General features: G+C 48.9%; 1 protein-coding gene and 2 non-coding genes across 3 annotated transcripts; 1 reads left to right on the top strand and 2 right to left on the bottom strand.

Annotated features, from left to right (window-relative positions):
* Positions 1 to 905: 905 nt before the first annotated feature.
* MDM4 (MDM4 regulator of p53) lies at positions 906 to 18,647 on the bottom strand. Its single transcript, XM_065854252.2, has 11 exons — positions 18,498 to 18,647; positions 14,674 to 14,780; positions 11,995 to 12,069; positions 10,946 to 11,079; positions 10,431 to 10,480; positions 7,609 to 7,670; positions 6,751 to 6,844; positions 5,407 to 5,567; positions 4,788 to 4,922; positions 4,378 to 4,458; positions 906 to 4,021 (listed from the first exon to the last, which is right to left on the bottom strand). The coding sequence occupies exons 2-11, from the start codon at positions 14,746 to 14,748 to the stop codon at positions 3,467 to 3,469; spliced, it is 1,422 nt and encodes a 473-aa protein (XP_065710324.1). The 5' UTR covers positions 14,749 to 14,780; positions 18,498 to 18,647; the 3' UTR covers positions 906 to 3,466.
* Positions 18,648 to 19,051: 404 nt separating this feature from the next.
* TRNAK-UUU (transfer RNA lysine (anticodon UUU)) lies at positions 19,052 to 19,124 on the top strand. The gene has a single exon. It is a non-coding gene; the product is annotated as a tRNA-Lys (tRNA).
* A 173-nt stretch (positions 19,125 to 19,297) lies between these two features.
* Positions 19,298 to 19,370, bottom strand: TRNAK-UUU (transfer RNA lysine (anticodon UUU)). Its single transcript has one exon. It is a non-coding gene; the product is annotated as a tRNA-Lys (tRNA).
* Positions 19,371 to 19,587: the final 217 nt, after the last annotated feature.

Genomic DNA, 19,587 nt, shown 5'->3' with positions numbered 1-19,587 from the left:
TTGCAGAGTCCCCCGGGTCTGCCTGTTTTGCTGTTAAGCTGCCCTGTCCTAAGGCAGGGGGATGGGGACCAGCTCCACCTGGCTGGGCTCCATCCCCAGCTCCGCTAGACCCGGCTGGTCCAGCTCAGCTCAGCTCAGCATCGCTGTGACCCAGACCCCGTTTTCCCATCCCACTCCTACCCACTTTGGGCCGAGCGAGCACTGTGGGTGAGGACGTGCGCGCTGCTGCGTTTTCCATCTCATTTACGGTGTGCTCTGCTGAACTATGATAACGAAGCACTTAAAAACCCTAACGAGGGGGGCCTGGCTTGTTGGCCTTGCAGAAGTGCTGATGCCCTCCTAGTAAATCTTTAATTGAAGTGCAAGGGAACGGGAGGCTCACCAGTATGGAGAAACCGGTAAATATTTAATTTGGGCACAGCGATTACACAAACAAGGTCGGGGGAAAGGATGGAGGAGACAGATAAAAGTGGTACCTATAGAACATTAAGTCTGGATAAAGTCACCAAGGGGATAAACAAAATATCCGGTTCCAGGAATAAAGCGCTGCCCCTGGGCTGCACTCGGGCTCCTGCAAGGGCTGGGAATTAAAAATGAGCTAAAAGAGGCAAAAAACCCCGAAGGGAAGGCGGCTGGAGCTGGGCTGGGCTGGGCTGGAGGGTCCCGTGGTGGCGGGTGCCCCCTAGTGAGGTGCAGGGAGCTGGGCAGGTTGGGTTGCAGGGGGGCCCTTTGTGGCCACCCCACCACAAAGCAACAGCTGGAGGTGCTACCAGAAGCAAATAAAGGAACGGTTTGGGTTGGAAAGGACCTTAAAATCATTCAGTTCCAGCTCTTGCCACGGGTGGACGCGTCCTGGAGAGCGGGAGATTTCCTCCTGGAAACACAGACACAGCACCACCACCGTCTGCTTTACTGGAAACTGCTTTTACTTAAAGGTTTTTCCCGGAAACAGGGTACAAAATAAAAATAAACCTACATTATCGTAGAATGCGCTCGATTTAATTCAACTCATTACACGCAGGACACAAACCCAGGTCCTCGATTTGGCCGTACGTGTCTTTTAGTCAATAGTGCAAACACACAGTTGTTGTTTAGCAAGCGCTAGTGAAGAGACTGTGGGTGTATGCAGAAAGGCGTGGAGTTTTTCTCAACAACAATGAAAAAATTATATCTATCTCTCTCTATATATAGATACATATATGGGAACAACAGGCTGCAGGGAAGGGAGATCCATCAGGCGTTTTCTCTTTCTGGAGAAGCAGGTCTCTATCTTCACTGGGAGTACAATGTGCTCCTGCTGCTTCGGGGTCTTCTGAGCGCTGGTTGTGTCTTCGGGACCCTCCGGAGGCCCCTGTTGAATCTGGCGGCTCTGTTGCCGTGAAGCTCCGCTCGGCGCCGCGAGGCCAGTGCTGCTGAGCTCCGACAGCGCAGCTCTTGGGAAACTGCTGCTTATTTACGCTTCAACTCCAAGCAACGAAACGTTTTTCTCCCTTTCTCCTGAACCCAACGTCCCCCTCTCCCCAAGCCCCAGGCAGGGCGGTTACAGCCGCGCACCACGTGCAATGCTGCCATAGCTTATTCTTCTGTCAAAGGCAAATCAATGTCACGTTGTGCTACCTGATGCCTGCTAACTATTGCAGTTAAAAAGAATTACACTGTTGACAGGAAGTCACAGGTACAGAGATGGTTACAATGGAAGTTACCCTGCAAACCTGTTCTTTATCACCAACTGCCACACTGACGAGAATCTGCGTTTAACAAAGGAAGCTGCAGAGGTCTCAGGAGGATTTTGGTTGGGATACTTGACCCTATTACTGGAACTTAAACTCTCCTGATGTTTCTTGCTTCCGTGAACACAAATTACCTTCTTTTCAGTGTGGCCAGACCTGAACAATTCAAAAAAGAAGCTGCTTTTAGCAAAACATTTAGTTCTGAGAAGCAAAACACTTTGTTCTTAGAAGTGACCGGGGTGGCAGGGAGGGAATTCACAGTGTTGAAGTGCCACAAAGTGCCACGACGTGCCCCCCGTATCCCTAAAGGAAAGAGCCTCCCCGAAGAGGGGGACCGAGGCGGCAGAGCGGCCTCCGAAGGCGCTGAGCTCGGCGGGGTTAAAGTGCATCAGCAGCGGTTGAACAGCCCTTTAGTTAGGGGAGCGATAAATCCGCTTTGCCATGTGGATTGATCCCCATGGACTAAGAGACAGTGCACAGAACACCACACGGTTACGCTCAGACTTTTAAAATACAAGTGTAAATAACAGCCAACAAGAGTCATCTAAAACATAACACACGAAGAATCACAACACTACGTGACATCTTAAAGTGGACCTGACTTCTGGCAGTGACCGCATTTAGCACCTATTCTGGTATCTTTGCAAGAGAAACGACGACTTTGACGTGGCAGTTTGGGACCTTCTGCTGGGCTGGAAAAGGGGAAATGGCCTTGAGAGCACCCAGGTACCAGCGCTACCTTTACTTTTCCTTCTATTTCGGGTCTACTCCCTGGATTAGAGAGAGAATTAGAGAGATGACCACAAAGCAGGGTTTGTGTTGCATTTAAATGTCTGTGTACCTGGAAGGTGAGGGCACAACTGCTCCTCCGTGTCCTCCAAAGCCCGGGGAACGGGAGGGCTGAGGAAGATCTGAGGGCGCTCAGGAAAGGCTCAGATGCTTTGGAACTGCAAGTTCTAGCTGGGTGTTAACAGCAGAGCAGCCGCTCGCAGCTCTGATGGACAGCGCGACTCTGCAAACACCTCAAGTGTTAAACCACAGGGAAAGAAAATCAGCCGATGTTCTTTTGCCACCGGATATGTGACCTGAGATAGTTACGGACTAGAAGTTTGGGAGAACTTATTTCAAGTCTGGGAGCAAGGGCACCTTCACCTCACCTACCAAACCTACGCTAACAAAGATGCCGGAAACTGGGTTATTGACTTCTTGCTGCCCTCAGAACTGATCCTCGGAGAAATGGCTTATCGCATTGCAAACACTACCCTCCCGCCCTCTTTGCCACCCCTGTATACCTATAAATGTCTATATATCTATATACGTCTCTCTATCTCAGCCGCAGATACCCTCAGAACCATTGCACAGGGTTTGACTTACTGGAGAACAAGGCTCCAACAGCCAAAGTTAGAACTCTTTCTTCCCAAAATTGCATTCTGCAACGACCAGCTGTGAGAACAGACAACCCCACAATCCCAGCGGCAGCGCCGAGCTGAAATCAAGAGGATCCAGGGAATCCTGAAGTCGGGGCACTGACAGCAACGTGCCGATCGCTCCCTGCTCCCCTGGGCTTCAATTTAAATGGACATCGACAAGCGGATGCTTCTTCATTTGCTGCAGAGAATTCCTCAGTGCTCTCGGTCAGGTTTGAATCTCAGTTCTCTTTGGTGTTCGCCAGCCGAGCTCTGAAGTTGTGGTTTGTGTGAGTGCAAGAGAAGCTTTTGGCGGAGCAGGCGGCCCAGCTACCCCATGAAGATCCTGATCACCATCTCGATGTCCTTCCTGCACACCGGGCACGGCGATCGCTTCTTCTTCAGCATCTTGGCACACCTGAAACAGGCCACAAGGTGAGCAGTCCTCCCGTGGACGATATTCCCGTCCCGCGGTCTGTGATGGCACAAGAAGCAAGGACTCAGTAACTTTTTTATACTCTCCAAAGACTGTATTTCTTCCTCCTTTTTATGCTCGGCAAAATGCAACAGAGACTTTTTGCTTTCACACTCCCGTGCCAAATCCAAAGACTCAATAGAGCTGCCGGCATCCACACGGGATTTGTTTTCTACCAGGTACAGGTCTTTGGGTTGGCCAACGGGAGCAGAAATGGTCCTTCTGCAGTCGGGGACGTCGATCCCGTCATCGCGGGGTTTGTTCTGCACAGCGTCGATGTCTGACAGCGACAGCGAGTGCGCCAGCCTGGGGCAGTCCGAGTACCAGTCCTTGCGCAGGGCCCAGCAGCGGTAGCAGTACCGTTTGCCTGGAGAGTTAAATTTCCTGCACTTGGTGCATTGCCAGCAGTCCTGGGAGTGATGGGGGCAGAGAAAAACAGCAGCAAGTTAGTGGATTCTTATGCATGGCTCGTTTCCCTGACACAGGAAAAGCTGCAAAGCAGCTTCATCAGAAAAGGGCATTTATTACCAAGTAAAAGTTGCACATGCATGATTGCTGGTTTGATTATCAGCACCTCGAAAAGCGTGCAGAGAATCTGGCTGCCCCTGTGTGCAACCTGGAGATGCAGATTTCGCTACATTTTTTTGCTTTTCTTGGCTTTTGAAACCCAAACATGAAATCAGCTTTTCCTACCACAACCAGTAGTGTCTGTAGATGGAACTGCAGCCCATTGCACGCAGGGAACGCAGACCGCAGGGCCACCTACCTCAGAAGCAGCTTCTGTGTCGGTGTCATCACTTAAGCGTTGAGAATCCTCAAAGTCTTGCAAACACGTGTCCTCGGTCACCTGGCAAGAGTGGAGATGTTGTCAGAGGGCACAATGATCTGTATAGAAACATAGTGAGGCTGCTGCCAGAGTTTTAATTAGTTTTAAGTTTGTGCCTTGACAATCCAGGCATTTAAATCAAAACCCAAGCACGCTGAAGCTGTCACCCCGCGTACGGAATGGTGAGAGCCTTTTCTGAACGGTTTAAACCGCAGATGGTTATAGATCTGGTTCCTCCAAATCAGCACAGCACCAAAACGCAGATGGAAAGCCCATGATTTTGCATTTCTGTGGGATGGGTTAAAGGCCAACCTGTGGAACACGCACCCCGCGGCTGTTTGAAGAGGTACCTTTTTGTCACCTTCTTTCGCTTCCTCGCAGTCAACCGCTTCCACCTTGACTGTGGCGCCGCTCTGATCCGACGGGCACTCGTTGAGGAACCACAAGTCATCGGTAGTATCGGAAACAACGGCGGTGTCGATGTCCTGTCGGAGAGGAAACCGAAGAGAGCGCTCAGAGCTCTGGTCAGGAGCAGGAAAACCAGCACTGCAGCCAAGGCCTCTCCCCGCTGCCTCTCCAGGAGCCTCCTCAGCCCTGGGGTCACCCAGGACAGAAAGGGGCAGCTCCCAACTCTCACAGTATTTTTCTTTCTTGCACGCAGCCACGTGGCCGTGGCCACCGCGCTCCACCGCCTGCACCGCTAACAGCTCTGGACCCAGAGGAAGGGCAAGTCCTGAGATGTGACGGGCGCTCTGGAGAGCGGGAGGAACCCCCAGGGGCTGGACAAGCCTTCAGAGAGCGCCTGCTTTATTTAACACCACCAAAGGTAATCAACCACCCCATGTGAAAGCCTGGGACAGGAACACCCAAGGGAGAACCCTGGAGTGGGAAGAGGAAAGAAAGAAGAATATTTGATTGACTTGGAACCCAAAAGAGGAGGGGAAAAGAATATTTCAAATGTCTACACACCTGGTTAGTCTGAATATCTGTTGATCCGTTACTTCTGGACTTGTAATTGCTTCTGAGGTTGCCTAAAAACCACCATGGAAGACCAGCTACATCCCATTCCTCAAACACCAGGTCCAGTTTAGGCTTCTTGCTTTTAGAGAGGTTTTCTATTAAGTCTTTGTCTGTAAGAGCCAAGTAGAGTCTAAGTTAAGAGCCAAGCAGAGTCTAAATCATGCCACACCTCCATTGTTTAATAGACCAAGAGAGAAAAATTCGCCCCCAGTCAATTTCAGAAACCTTTCTTGCTCTCTCTTTAGCTTTACTTCACTTTCAAGACTCAATCCAGAAACCCAAACAGCTCTTTCAGAGCTCTGCCCAAGTCAACACCAAGTAGATTTCTTGAGTGACTTGAGATGCAGAAAGAACTGGTTTGAATGTGGTTCACGTTTCCAGTGACGGGAGCTCCTGAATTCCGAAACCAGGCTCAAAATAGAAGCAGGAAGGTAAGAATCCTCCTCCACAGCCTGGGCTGCAGCCTCCCCTCCAGCCCGTGCGGTTCAGCCTGTGATCCTAAACTCAGTCTGAATTTCCAAATAACCTTCAATCTCTCTCCTCGGTGCCAAGAGTCTCAAAGGCACGGGCAGGACCGCTTCTGCCTCCTTTGTACACGCAGCCAGGAAAACATCTCCCGCTCTCATTTGATCAGGAAATACCCACGCTTGCCAAGAAGATTTGTTATTACAAATGAGGTTCCTTGATAAGAGAACAACGCGAGAATAGAAAATAGAAAAAACAGGAAAACTGCATCTGTAACATCACAATTCCATGAGTGAATCGGCAAGAAATCCCCAGACGTTAGAACAAATAAAATGTCTAAATATGAAGGAGCTGTATTACGGTTAAGCTGCATAGAAACAAAAAAGCCATTGTTGTTGAGGGCCCCGAGCGGTTTGCAGGTAATGACTGCAACGGCTCGGGCTGTGTTCTGGGTAATCAGAGAGAGTCCCTTGAGAAGATAAACAGATACAAGTATAATTTCAGCATTTAAAATACCCTTCAGCAAGATCTGTACCATTCTTCATGGCTTTATTTAGTGACAGATGTGCTTTTGGGGCTTAACCTGCCATTTTATTCAAAGTGTGTGTTTGTTTACGAGACCCAATATCCAAGCTAGAAAACACGTCTATCATAAAACACCTCTGGCGAACATTTGCAGTTTTCTCAATCTTTAGCATAAGATGATGGTTTTTAAAGATTCTATTCTACAAGAGGTTTTTATTTGTCTCCCAACACCTCCTCCAGCGTTTTGCTGATGCGGAGCTCAATGTGTCGCCCTGGGGAAGGAGCAGAAGAGCTGGAACTCACCTGGGTGCTTCTCACATTGTTGCTCTGAGGTAGACAAAGCAGAATTGCTCTCGCCCTCCATGACGCCAGTGTCAGAACCTTCCTGCTGGCTACACTGCGTGAAGGAAGGAAAAACGGATGTTAGTCCATCAGAGCTTATAGGGACAAGGGGATGTAGCACTTCTGTTCCGAGTCACCAGCTGCAGCACCGGACCAAGGAGTTATGAAGAGGGAAAAAAGGTTTCTGAACAAAACCTACGCACTATTGACCCTTTAAGGAGGCTACTGCATCTGTAATCAGCACAAACAATGTACTTGCAACCTAGGAAAAATCTTAAGACTGGCAAAAGTGCAAAAGTTGCCATGTTTAATGCGGTAACGCTGTGATCTTTGTGACTCCCTGGCCCCCAGTGTAACAAGACACCCCCCGGATCCAACCGCCTGAATCCCGAAATACACCTGGAAACAAGTCTGAAGTGCAAAGATTTTTCCTGGGTTGCAGATTCTGCCTGAAAGCTGCTGAAAACAATCCTGCCAAACACAAAACTTGTTCACGTTTTAGAAAGCTTAATTATTTGGCAATTCCTACTCAGAAAGGGGACGGGAGAGAGGGGAGGAAGCCATGAAAAGACAGAGCACGCTGGAGGAACTGAGGACTAGAAGTGCTACACCCCAGAGAAACGCGCTCAGAGACTGGCACTCTGCTATGGAGAGAACAGAGAAGGGTCACTCTGTCCCTGCTGTGTGGACTCCGAGAACTTTTTCAGGAAGGTGAGGACCTGGCAGCCAAGCAGCACAAAGTTCTGGCAGTCCACCATGCACAGGTACAGAGAAGGGGCACTCTGTACAACAAAAGAAACCACCAGGCAGTGGGTTTACCTTCAGCTGGTCTTGGCTTGGCTTATCGACGCTCTGTTCCTTTGCGAGACTCTGTGCGGCATCTAGACAGCAGGTAAAACAAAAGAAAAAACCTTCCCTGGTAATAACCATTCTCACAACACAGAGGGTGTTCAGCAAGCAACCAACGAGCCAGGCCTGGCAGAGCTCTAAAGTCTAACATTACTGTTTAGGAGAAGCAGAGCCCTTTCTTCCTTACAGAGCCGGCCCTTTCCTACGGGCGTTACTTGGGGACGTATGGAGGCTCCGGCCTATGGAATACAGAGTCTATGACCTCGGAGATGGAGCTCAATGAAAACTCACAGCACGTAAGAACCTCCTTCCCAATGTGGAAAATCTATTCTTTTTTCTACAGGCTGTCCTGCCATCGCAGGTTTTAAGTCCTTTACGGAAGAGGAGGCAGAAGCGCAGAGCAACAGCAGAGGTGGGGACTTGCGCTTGAAGGCTGGATCAGATCTGTGCTGAGGTGAGCAGAAAAGAGTAACATTTTTATAAATATGTGAGGACACTGACTCTTTCAGCTCAGGAAAAATGTCTTTCATAAAGGGTGTGGGCAGGAAGAACGAAGAGTAGACTAAAGAAGGGAAAATTCCATGCACAGCTCCTTCCTGGGTAACTCTGTACACATCCATAACGCAATTTAATCCAGCTGATTACGCTGGCCCCAAGAGTTAATTAAAAGGTCAACTTAAATAGCAAGAACAATCAAATTAACAGAAATCTTTCTAGATAATAGGAGAGCTGCACTTAGGAAGTCTATCCTCTAAAGAGAAGGACTTGCTAGAGAACAGAGGATGCAGGAATGGCTCCTGCTTGCTCCCCTGACAATTTAGCAGGGCAATTCCCCACTGAATGCCAGGCAGATGTGAACAGTCTGATTCACATAATGAATCACGGCACTGAACACACTGCAAACTGCTGCGACAGGCAGAAAAGTGGAGCACAGAGTGGTCCATAAAACGGACCAACCCACAGGGCCATACAATGACACGGCTTTATACCACATTGTGCCTTCCATGCACTAGTTCTGCTTTCCTTTCTGCCCTTGCATCACGCTACAGCTTCTGCACTCACTGTTCTTTTAATACCCGAGGAAAACAGAGGCCGTTTGGCTCATCCAGAATTGCTTTCACAATTCCTACCCTTCTATCGCTTCAAAATGCCAACTAGTCTTAAACGCTGTGCTAAAAGACACCCCATCTGTTGGAAGGCTCCTTTTCCCAAGCCAAGGTATACTAGGAACTGACCACAAAATGTCCTCACAGTGGGGTATTCCTAAATACATCTCATGTGGCTCATACTTGGAGGGAAAGCCAGCCAAGGAAGGACGCCTCCTGCTAAAGAGCATTATGTATAAGCTTAGTCCTTATTACCAAGATGTACTGCAGTCCCTTTTCTTTTTACAAGTGTACTTAAAAGAAGGGGCTGAGATAATGTGCAAAACGATGCGCTGATGGGCGCTGATTTGGCTAATGAACACAAGCAGCTATTACAAAACCAAACACAAAGATCTCTTTAAGCCTTACAGCACTTCTAGTTATTGCGAGGTTGTGATGGAAGAAAAACACCACCTAGAGTCATCCTTCCTGTGCGTTTGTCTGAGGTCTGGTCTGCCAAGCCTGTTTCGTTTTATAGTCACACACATCCACAAGCAGACACGGTATAACTCAGCAACCATCTCCTAAAGGAGCAGTATTTCCTTCAGCAGGTTTAAACATCAGTTACACCACGAATGGACCACACAGCACACCAGGCACAGGCACACACGGAGCAGAGGGGACGGGGCAGCGAGCAGAGAGCGTTCTGCTGGGATCCTTTGCTCTCCTCATCCACTGCCGATGGGGAACAGGGCAGCGCCAGCGAGGGAACAGCACTCACACATCAGCCTGCAGTAACCTGGGGAGGGCACAGTCCGCTTGGGAAGGTTCTTCTACATAGGAAAAGCGGGGGGCCCTCAGAGGCACCAACACATGGCTCAGAGCAGAGGACCAAGCAGTTTAGGGCCGTTTGCTCGGTTTCTAAATTTGCACAAGCATTTACATACTTGTGCAAAAATAGACTGAGGCCTTGTGAAGAACTGAGTCCGTACTACCTGCTCAGAGACCGCAGGAGTGCAGCACAAGGCTCCACAACTCTCCCGCTGCAGCTCCCTCACAGTTTGCATGCTAGGAGGTTTTGTTCAAGCGGAGATCGCCAGCTGTACAATGAGAACTGGCTGCAGGGAAGCTGACAGCTGAGATTAATTTAAGAATAAATTCATGAATAAATGTATTAATTTAAGAATTAAGTTATGACTGAAGGACTTTTGATATAGATTTGATTTCTCTTATGAGCTGGGGAAGTAACAGTGACCTTTAGAGGTTCGAGTGTTTCATTAAAGTCCAGACCTCTTTGGCTTGCAGATCTAGGCTGGGTTTCCAGCATTCTTATAGTCAGTCTTAAGACTATGAAAGTATGAGACAGAGACATCACAGCACGCTATGAAACCGAGAAAGGACTGAGGAATCAATCAATCACAATTTGGATGGGACATTCGAGTCATGGTGATTTGTACAGTCGCTGTATTTAGCTCTGCCAGCTGTGCTTCCAGACAGAGCAGCCACGTCACCCAACACCTGAGCTCATATCACAGCTACTGGCGGTGGACACACAGAACAGACATACTCAGAGAGACTGCCTTGTTAAAACCTTCATTAACAGCTTGTTCCAGCTTCCGAGACATTTCTCTTTTTTAAGTATCGTTACTTACCCAAGTTACATCAACACTACATTGAATATAGTTGCCCGCACTGTGACAAACCTACCTGCCATAGCAGCAGAAGTCAGGTTCCGTTTCAACATGTCATACACTGGGCTGCGGGAAAGAAGGTGACAGTTGAATAGAGTCACAAACCCAAACAGCATTACCCCGTTAAACCAGGGACGGATATTCTCTTTTACTATCCAGAGAAAGGCTGGAAATGCAGTGTCTTTTGGCCACTCCTAAATGCTTGCTAGAGAGAAGTCTCACTCAGAACTCATCTAAAGGATGCAGATTTTAGCTGAAGTGTGAGATCAAGGGCCTAAGGAGCTGCAGAAATAAAAGGGGGAACAGGGGTCACCTCAAGCAGTTCACTGCTTGAACATTCACAACGGGCTCTTCAAAACCAAGGAGCTAAACCCAAACTTGTGAAACTGCTCAGCAATAAACCCCTGAACAGGGCACCTGCTACTCACAGAGGTTTATGTGACAGCAAACAGAAAGTGACACCGAGAGTCTCTTGTTCCAACAACCACCACCTCTATAATGCCAGGTACGTTAAATGTCCCCTTTTCCTACCTTGGGTCTTTCACAGAGAAGCTCTCCAGCCCCAGCAGTTCTCCCAGCTGATCTCCTCCGCAATAGACCATGTGTTGTTGGTTTTTGTCATAGAGCTGCCTCACCATTATATACTGCCCCAGGTAATGCATCACCTGTGGATACAGAACGTACCATCAGCCACGTCTGCATGAGGAGCACAACACATGGAGAGGAAACATCCTCTGAGAGCTACAGCGAGGGATCCAGAGCACGAGAGGAGAAAGCAAAGTGTATTCAATGTAATACAGGGAGGTTCCAGCCCCGTTACCCACCAAAGTGACCCCGCTGAACACAGTGTCACCAAAAACTTGCTAACACTACTCCTTCCACTGCAGAAAAAGTGATTTCACTGAGTTAAAATGTTAATCTATACAAGTAACCTGCATTTAATGCTCAGCTCTCCCCATTTAAACCATTCAATTTGTTTTTGCAAAAAAATTTAGGAGCTAAATAAGTTATTTAAATGCATAAGTGTTTAAAATAAGTCACAGGGCTCTGCAGGAATATTTGACACATTCATAATGAAAAACCACTGCATTTAATTCTTCACAGACAGGACACTCCTGTAAATCACAGTGTCACTTTTTTAATCTTGTACACATATTGCATTTTAATCTTAAAATAAATGAATTCACAGGGTCTCTTAGGTTCAGCTGACAAGCCGTTTCAAAGGCAAGTTAAATATCAACTAGATTTCAATTTTTAAGGCTTTCATGTGCTGAGCAGAGAGCAAGACAATCGAACAGAGCCTCCCACGCGCTGGGGACGCGGCTCTCCCAGCTCTCAAGATGTTTCTGATTTTCCAGGATAAATAGTTTTCTTTAATACTTCACACCCCCATTCCAGTTCTTCTGGGGGCTCTTAAGACAATTTATGACTAAATCACAGCAGCCCTGTGGGGAAGGTACCCTTATTTTGCACATAAGGCTTCAAAATCCAGAAAAATCAACAGCAATCCCTCCCCACTAAGAGCCACGTCCCAAAACACAGGGACAAGCACCATTTCAGTGCCTGGAAACTGAACTCACCTCCTTCAGTGTGAAGGTCTCACCCTGGGCGCCCGCAGCCTGAAGAACCTTTAGAAGTGGCAGTTTGGGTCGCACCTGAAACACAAAAGTGCAGAGTTTTGTTTGAATGTCACCCTGGCACGTGTGGCTGCGTCCCACTGCCCCTGAGCAGTGTCCCACTGACCCTGAACAGCTCCCACTGCCCCTGAGCAGCGTCCCACTGCCCCTGAACAGCTCCCACTGCCCCTGAACAGCTCCCACTGCCCCTGAGCAGCGTCCCACTGCCCCTGAGCAGCGTCCCACTGCCCCTGAGCAGCGTCCCACTGCCCCTGAGCAGCTCCCACTGCCCCTGAGCAGCGTCCCACTGTCCCTGAACACCGTCTGGGTTGGGTGGGAGGCGGTAGGGGACTCTGCTTGCCCCAGGCTGACTCACTGAAGGTTGGTGTTCTTTTCTCACAAGTAATCTGCATGGACAAATGCTTAAAAAAGAAGCTAGGACTGAAAATCAGCACAATCATTCTGACTCAATTACAAGACAAAAAAAAAAGCCAAGGAATTTGGGCGGCCAGCTGTAAAGGCTTTAATCACTCATTGTCCCATTAACTTTGTCATCCACCCTGAGAGCCCGGTCTGGAGTCCCAGGCAGTGACTCACCAAACCACCCAGGCATTTGTTTCGCAGTAGGGCTGGTGGTTCAGAGCAGCATTCAGGAGCAGTGCCTGCGTCTGCTCAGCTTGTGCAGTTAACAAAGCAGGTCTGCTCTGTACAGACCTTAGGGAATATGTATTTATTAGGATCCATGAACAGGCATGTAATAATAACACTGCATTAACCACAAGGTGTGGTTAATTAACACCGAAGATCAGAACCTGTATTATATAAAACATGAAGCATTCTGGGAACAATCCAACTGCTCCACAACCCCTGCAGGTTTCACTCACATGCCCAAGCAGCTTTGAGTAGCAGATGAGACAGACGATGCCATATAAAACAGCAGCAAGTTTTAAACAGCTTCTTCCCCCTTCCTCTATTCCACAAGAATTTTAACAATTCCTAGGAGTACCACCACTGAATCTCTCCCTCCATTCTTGTCCACCAGAGGCTCATACACAGACATATTTCCATCTGTCACAGGACAGAAAGTCCAGGCCTCAGCACAGGATGTTCTTTGCTGTTTTCCCTACATTTTCACAAGGCTTAGCCTCAAGGCAGGTAATCCATGCCAGCTGGTAAGGGCTTCACCTATCAGCCTTAGGTGGGTTCAACCTGTGTCCCATACCCACCCCTTCTTTCTGCCTATTGAAAGGTATATAAATATTTCCTCTCACAAGAAGCAGAACCTGCTTGTGACCCTGCAGCATCTTCTCAAGGGGCAGCCCGAGCTGCAGCACCACCTTCCTGCACAAGGTAAGGAGAAGAGGTTTTGGTTGCTCGTTATAAATGTAATTTGTCACTCAGTTATCAGACAGTATCTTGGCAAAGTATCTGTTCTCTTTTCTCATATTGGTAAAAAATGAAAATCTTCCCTGTGAATGTGTCTGCTCTGCCTGTTCTCCCATTATTCTGTTTGTTAAATGTGTTTTCAAGCCCAAACAGAACAGCTCATGTCCAGCCCCAACTCTCATTCTCAAAAACAGCTTTTTCACTAGGAAAGAGCTGAGCACAACACAAATAAGTGCTTGTGTCAGCACATCTTTTTAATAAGATGAAATTATGTGTTTGTATTCATTCATTTCTCTAATGACCACTCTCAAATGGATTTTGAAGTAACTCCTTCTATGTCTTTCTGATTAAAGAAGCAACCTAGTTAGCCTGATCACTTTAAAATGGGTCTGCAGCTACTACAGCACAGCCCAAATGAAAGTGTTTATTCGGCACTGCCTGGGACACCGAGTGTTGACAATCAATATCTTGCAACTAATACCAGAGCCCATTTGCTTATATTTTTCATGCAGAGTGAACAGAATAAATAAGCATATACATCAATTCTGCACAGGACTTGACTACGGTTCAAAGTTTCCAAATTAAGCCTCAAACAGGAGGATCTCTCAGCTTCCCATCAGCTTATTTCCATTCCTGCCACATCCCCTTGTATTGTGGAGATGTTTTCTACAGCGAATCGGCTCCGGAAAGCTGGGTGCCTGTCTTGGAGAAGTTGTCCTGATTTTTAGACCAGATTTCTCCAGTTATTGTTTGCAAATTTCTCCTCTCTGGCTGTCAGTGTGGTGTGACACAGCCAGTCTATTACAGTCAAACCGCACACCGGCCACGCTGACCTTGGCTTGCAGCTACTTCTTGTTCCAGGGAGAGCCTAGGAATAGTCAATTAGAGGAGTACTATGTGTTCAACGCTCAGCTGAGTCCAGAAAAGCCATGGGGATGTGTTGCTGACTAGAAAAAGCCCAGCACACAAGGTTACAAAGTTCCAATACAAGTGCTGGAGTCCAGCAGGAATGCTCTATGTGGAATTCTTTAAGTATGGGTCCAGCACAAAAATATGTGTTATACAATCTCTTATAGGGCCAGTTTTACCTTCCTCTTCCCCCTTTAAAATGTCCATAAATCAACACAATTCAGGATAAAACCCCTTCTCCATCACGCTAAATTCTTCTTACTTATGTGTACTTGGAGAGCTTTGACTTGATGGAATTGCTGCTGTAGTGAGAAGAAAGCTGAGAAGATACGTGGGAGACATAATTACCTGGTTAGCTTGTCCGAGTGTGATCCTGCAGGCGCTCTCAGCTGCTGGCGGCTGGGCAGAGCTGGAAGATGTCATTGTGGCAGTGATGAGCTGTTTACAGCACAGTCCTGCAAGCGAGAAGATTCATGTGGCCGTTAAGCTGAGAGACGTGGTCTTGAGTTTAACCAGTTCCACTTCTTAGAAGCTTCAGGAAACCAGTGTTTAAAATTAGCACTAGATGTGTATCTTGAATGACTGTGGTATAATGTTAATGTTACTGTGTCCCCCACCTGCTCTGTCCAACCTGAGCTGCAAACAGCTGTGTGAGAACAACTGGCACAGATGGGCTGTGGCACTGAAGATGCTTTGACTGCCCATCTCAGCACAGTGAGGAACTGCCAGTCTTCATCGAGCTGCAAACACTGAACACGGTGAAACCCTTGAGTCAGGGTGGGGGGAACAGCAGCTGAGCCACAGTTAACCACAATGAAACCTTCCCAAGGCAGCAACCCCCAAAAGGAGGAGCAGTCAGTGCTGATTACGATGATTAACACACATTAACACATTCCCCACCTGCCTTTCCTAGAGCTGACAGCCTGAAGCTGCAGCAGCTTTATCCCAAAGGTCTAGATCCAGGCTGTGAATTAAACAGTCCTGAGAGCGGTACTGGGTGAGATGAGCCTTTCCTGGAAAGGAACAGAAGGGGTGGATACTGAAACCAATTCAAATAGCTGCAGGACTTCCCCACATGCTCAGCTTCATATGCAGAACGAGCTGGAATGACTCATGGTCACAGCACAATCCAGTTTAATCTACCCTGCCCAACAGGTCTGAAAATTGATTCATATTTAAAGAGAGAGGCTGATGTAAATTAACCTGGCACTGGAAAAGAAAAAGGAACTTGAACCTGCTGGAGAAGGAACTTGTGTCTTGACCTCTTAGTCTCAGCACTAAAGCTTAAACCAATAAAATTGTGGTGTGTCCCCAGACCCAGTCAAAAGAAAAATCTCCATTTCAATGTGAATTTGGTTGCACTTTTGCAGGCCGTTCTGAAACAAGCCCTGCAACCATCGCTGGGCAAGCTGGTCAGAGCAGGAGATGAAAATATCGGACTTAACAGCAGCTCAGGTCACTGAACACTGCAACTGCTCAACCCTCCCATGCTTTCCCAGCCATGAGAAGGGACTTTGGTAGAGGCTTCTGAGAGCTCCTGTAGCATTACATTTCTCTTAAAGAAAAATCAGAAACAAAACCATTCCCAAAGATCAAGTATATCTCTAAATATTTATGAAAGACTGGTTAAAACACATAAAATATTCAAGTTTGGTAAATAACACTGATAGTGACCAGATCTAGGCAGTAACTCAAAATAAGTGACTTACAACAGCTCAAACCACTTCCATGCTACCAGCGTCTTAAATCTTAACTAAGGTTTCCACTATAGTTGATAATGGTGAGCACATTGTGACACAAACTGCCCCACAGGACCCGTTCTAAGCTGAGCTGAACTTTGTACCCGCTGTGGAACAACTTACCACCTTTGAACTGCTCTGCTAGGAGGGCTGCGGATCAGCAGGCCTGGGGCTGCCTCAGCGTCCCCTCGCTCCTGCCAGGAGGAGTCCGTGTGTCCTTGGGCAGCGGAGCTTCCTGCGGATGCTCCGGATGCTCCGAGTGGCTCTTTCAAAAACCAGCGCGGGCTCCAGCTCATCTCAGGAAAGGGAGTCACCCAACAGAGCCACCCAGCACTGATAAGAGCTGAGCTGGTGTGAAAAAGGGACAAAATGCATTCCTGGAAAGGCTCTGCTACCCCAGGCTGAGAGTCAATTAAAGCTCACTTTAACTGTTTCAGTACTGGTTTTATCAGAGAAAGGCGACTTTGTGCCTCGCCTCCAACCTTTACAGATAAATCGTATTTTTAGATTCTTAGTAATATTAACTTCCTTTAATTAGGAATCAGTCTTCAGATCACTGAGTGCTGTCTGCCCACGCGTGCACGCTGTAAAACACGTCTGGACTGCAGATGCCCACAAGTTTTGTGGCAGCAGCCACCAAGACAGAAAATCCCACTCGTGCTACCACCCTCTGTTGGAAATTCCTAAAGAACTGAGAAGTTTCTTGCTCAGAGAGCCCTATTTAACCTTCCCCTGCAATTTCTCCCCCCATTTTATGCCCAATATCTTACCCCACAACACTGGAAGTGTCTGATTTGCAGCCAACTGAAGGAAGCACCAGTGAACTCACTGCTGTTGCCTCCTGGAGCTTTGGAGCTACATATATAAGAAAATTACGCTGGAGCAGAGTAATGACTCGGAGGAAACCATGAATCACAGCGTAGTCATGAAATAACAATTTGTTCCATTGGAGCACTTGATATGGTCATGCAGGCCACAGGAACAAGTTGTCCATCCGATTTGTGAGGAAACGTTCCTGGTCTCAAGAGATGAAACCCCCACTAGAACGTGGGGTTTGGTGCTTGTGGGTGACAAGGTTTGGAACTAAAGATCTCAACAGACCCAGAGGGTGCGAGCACAGGGGGCACGGGCTTCTCTCGTCTGAGAAGTTGTAGCTAAACTTCTAATTCCAGTTCAGTTTCTGGTTTTTAATACGGTTTAATATGGTTTTTAATTTCCGTGCAAAGTGAAAACGCAGCAGGGAGTGTAAATCGGACGTTTCTGGTGGAGCTGTGGGCTCTGTAATTGCTCCCTGCACCAGGGGGCCGAGCTCTGACATTCCAGTCTTGTCCTCAGCACTCGGGATATAAACGTTGACCCTTTTTGATCAGCACATTTCCCATGCATCCCCCAACAATGGGTTAACGCAGGACAGAGCTCAGCACCTGCATCTGTTAAACCGCTTCTATCCAACTGATGTTTTGGACAGGTGAGGGTGTATTTTGACTCTTTAACCCAGTGAGCACAACAGCCTGAAATTGTGCACTGTCCCAGGAGGACGTGTTGGAACTGATCAGCCTAGAGATCATCTATTAAAGTCCTTCTGTTTAATGTGTGAGACGTAACACAGCTGATCTCAGAGTTATTAATCCCCCCCTGAAAACACTTCCTTGTTGCTAATACTGAATTTAGCAGAGCAGCGACTTCCAACCGTTAAACCGCACAGGCTCTGGGGAAGCAGGGTTGGGTTTACGGTACAAAATTGCTGTGTGAAAGACGACACCTGGCAACAGTCCCCGTCAGCTCCTTGCTGCTCATATCGCGTTCCTCTGAAACTTTTATCCTAAATGCTGCCAAAGTTTTTAGTGCTGTAGGTAACTACTGGGTATGAAAAGGCTTGGGAAGGGGGAAAAGTGCGTGCTCTGGAAAAGATGCAATAATGCAGAAACACTTGTTGCATCTCCCTTTATTACCGGAGCGGACACTGGAAGTGTCAGGAACTGCAACCCACGGGATGTCAGGCAACACGCACCGGTCCTTAAAAGTGTTCGGCAAGAAATACAATTGGAGTAACAGTTAAAGTTCGGGAGCTGTTTCTGAAGGGCAGCGGCACAACTCGGAGCTGGGAGCTCTTGCTGTTTCCAGCACAACGGAGCGGATGGTGCCACTGAAACACCGGCTCTCCCGTCAAAGGGGGAAGTTTGCAACTCGTTTTTGACGCTTCATTTATTTTCTTCTGCCCAGCAAGATGATTTTTTTCAAGCAGAAATACCTCCAAAGTGAGACGCGGTAACCGCTCCCCGGCTGTAAACGCACAACCCTGGTGTCTGTGTTCCCCCCCGGTCCCTTCCTGCCGCCCCCACAGCCCCGTGGGGTCCCCGGACCCTCCTCAGCCGCCTCCCCCCGCCCCGCTCCCCGGCACCGGAGCGCTGCGCCCCCGAGCCCCGGGCTCACCCTACAGCTGCTCCATGGGCCCCGGGCCGGGGTCGGGGGTGGGCGGGGGACGCCCCTACGCCCCCCGCGGCCTCCGCTCCACCATCTTAGCGGCCTCCGGGCCGCCGCTTCCCCTCCGAGCCAACATGGCTGCCCCGGCGCTTCCGCTCCGGCGGGGCGGGCCCATAGAGCGCGCCGGAAGTTGCTCCTAGAAAGGACGCGAAATTCCCGTGCGGGGAGCGCGTCCCCGTGCGGCGCTGGAGGACCGACCGGTAAAACGGAGCACGGGTCGCCTCGGCCCGGTGCAACCCCCCCGCCCCGCTGTGACCGCTCAGCACGGGACAGGGCTGCACCCCGCTCCTGCAGCCCGGTGCGGGGCATCCTCCACATCCCTCTGCCCAGCCGGCGCGGGGTCGCAGCCCTTCCCTGGCTTCGTACGAGATCCCCGGTGACTCCTCGACCCGGTGCGCGCTCCCCCCGCCCGGTGCGAGCTCCCCCCACCGCAATGCACAGCATGGCGCTCCCCCGATGCTGCCGCGCGCTGATAGTTGCGTCCCGAGAACTCTTGTAACAGAGCCCGGATAGCTCAGTCGGTAGAGCATCAGACTTTTAATCTGAGGGTCCAGGGTTCAAGTCCCTGTTCGGGCGGATGTGCCTTTTTTCATTCCGATACTGGTTTATTTCCTTTCATTATTTTTTCGCTTCTCTTCCAGGACTATTCGGGAGCGCAACCAGGACCCTCCGCTGGGCAGAGCCGCTATTGCCGCTGGTGGAAAAGCATTTTGAAGAGGTAAAAAAAAATAAAAATGGGAAAACTCTATCGCCCGAACAGGGACTTGAACCCTGGACCCTCAGATTAAAAGTCTGATGCTCTACCGACTGAGCTATCCGGGCTCTGCTGTGGTTGTTTGCTCTGCCTCTACATCTGCCTGCACTCCCTGCCTGCACCCCGGTTTTGTCTGCACCCCATCCCTGACTGCACCCCCCGGACACTCAGCCGGTTCCCCAGTTACCACCCGGTTTGGGACACAAGCAGCACCGGTGGATCCTGCACCTCGGTCTTTCCATAGATGCCAGGTGCATGTCAGGCAGGGGATACCCAGCAGAGGAG

The sequence above is a fragment of the Patagioenas fasciata genome, chromosome 21, assembly GCF_037038585.1.
Source record: "Patagioenas fasciata isolate bPatFas1 chromosome 21, bPatFas1.hap1, whole genome shotgun sequence".
Classification (NCBI taxonomy): Eukaryota; Metazoa; Chordata; class Aves; order Columbiformes; family Columbidae; genus Patagioenas; species Patagioenas fasciata.
Note: the sequence above shows the minus strand (reverse complement) of the source record. Positions and strands in the feature narration are given on the sequence as shown.

Excerpts from the sequence above, each read along its gene's own strand:
- MDM4 (XM_065854252.2), bottom strand. The coding sequence starts at position 14,748 with ATGACATCTTCCAGCTCTGCCCAGCCGCCAGCAGCTGAGAGCGCCTGC. Across the intron at positions 6,845-7,608 it reads CAAGCCAAGACCAGCTGAAG|TGTAGCCAGCAGGAAGGTTC; the intron begins GTAAACCCACTG and ends TCCTTCACGCAG. Across the intron at positions 5,568-6,750 it reads ACAATGTGAGAAGCACCCAG|ACAAAGACTTAATAGAAAAC; the intron begins GTGAGTTCCAGC and ends TGGCTCTTACAG.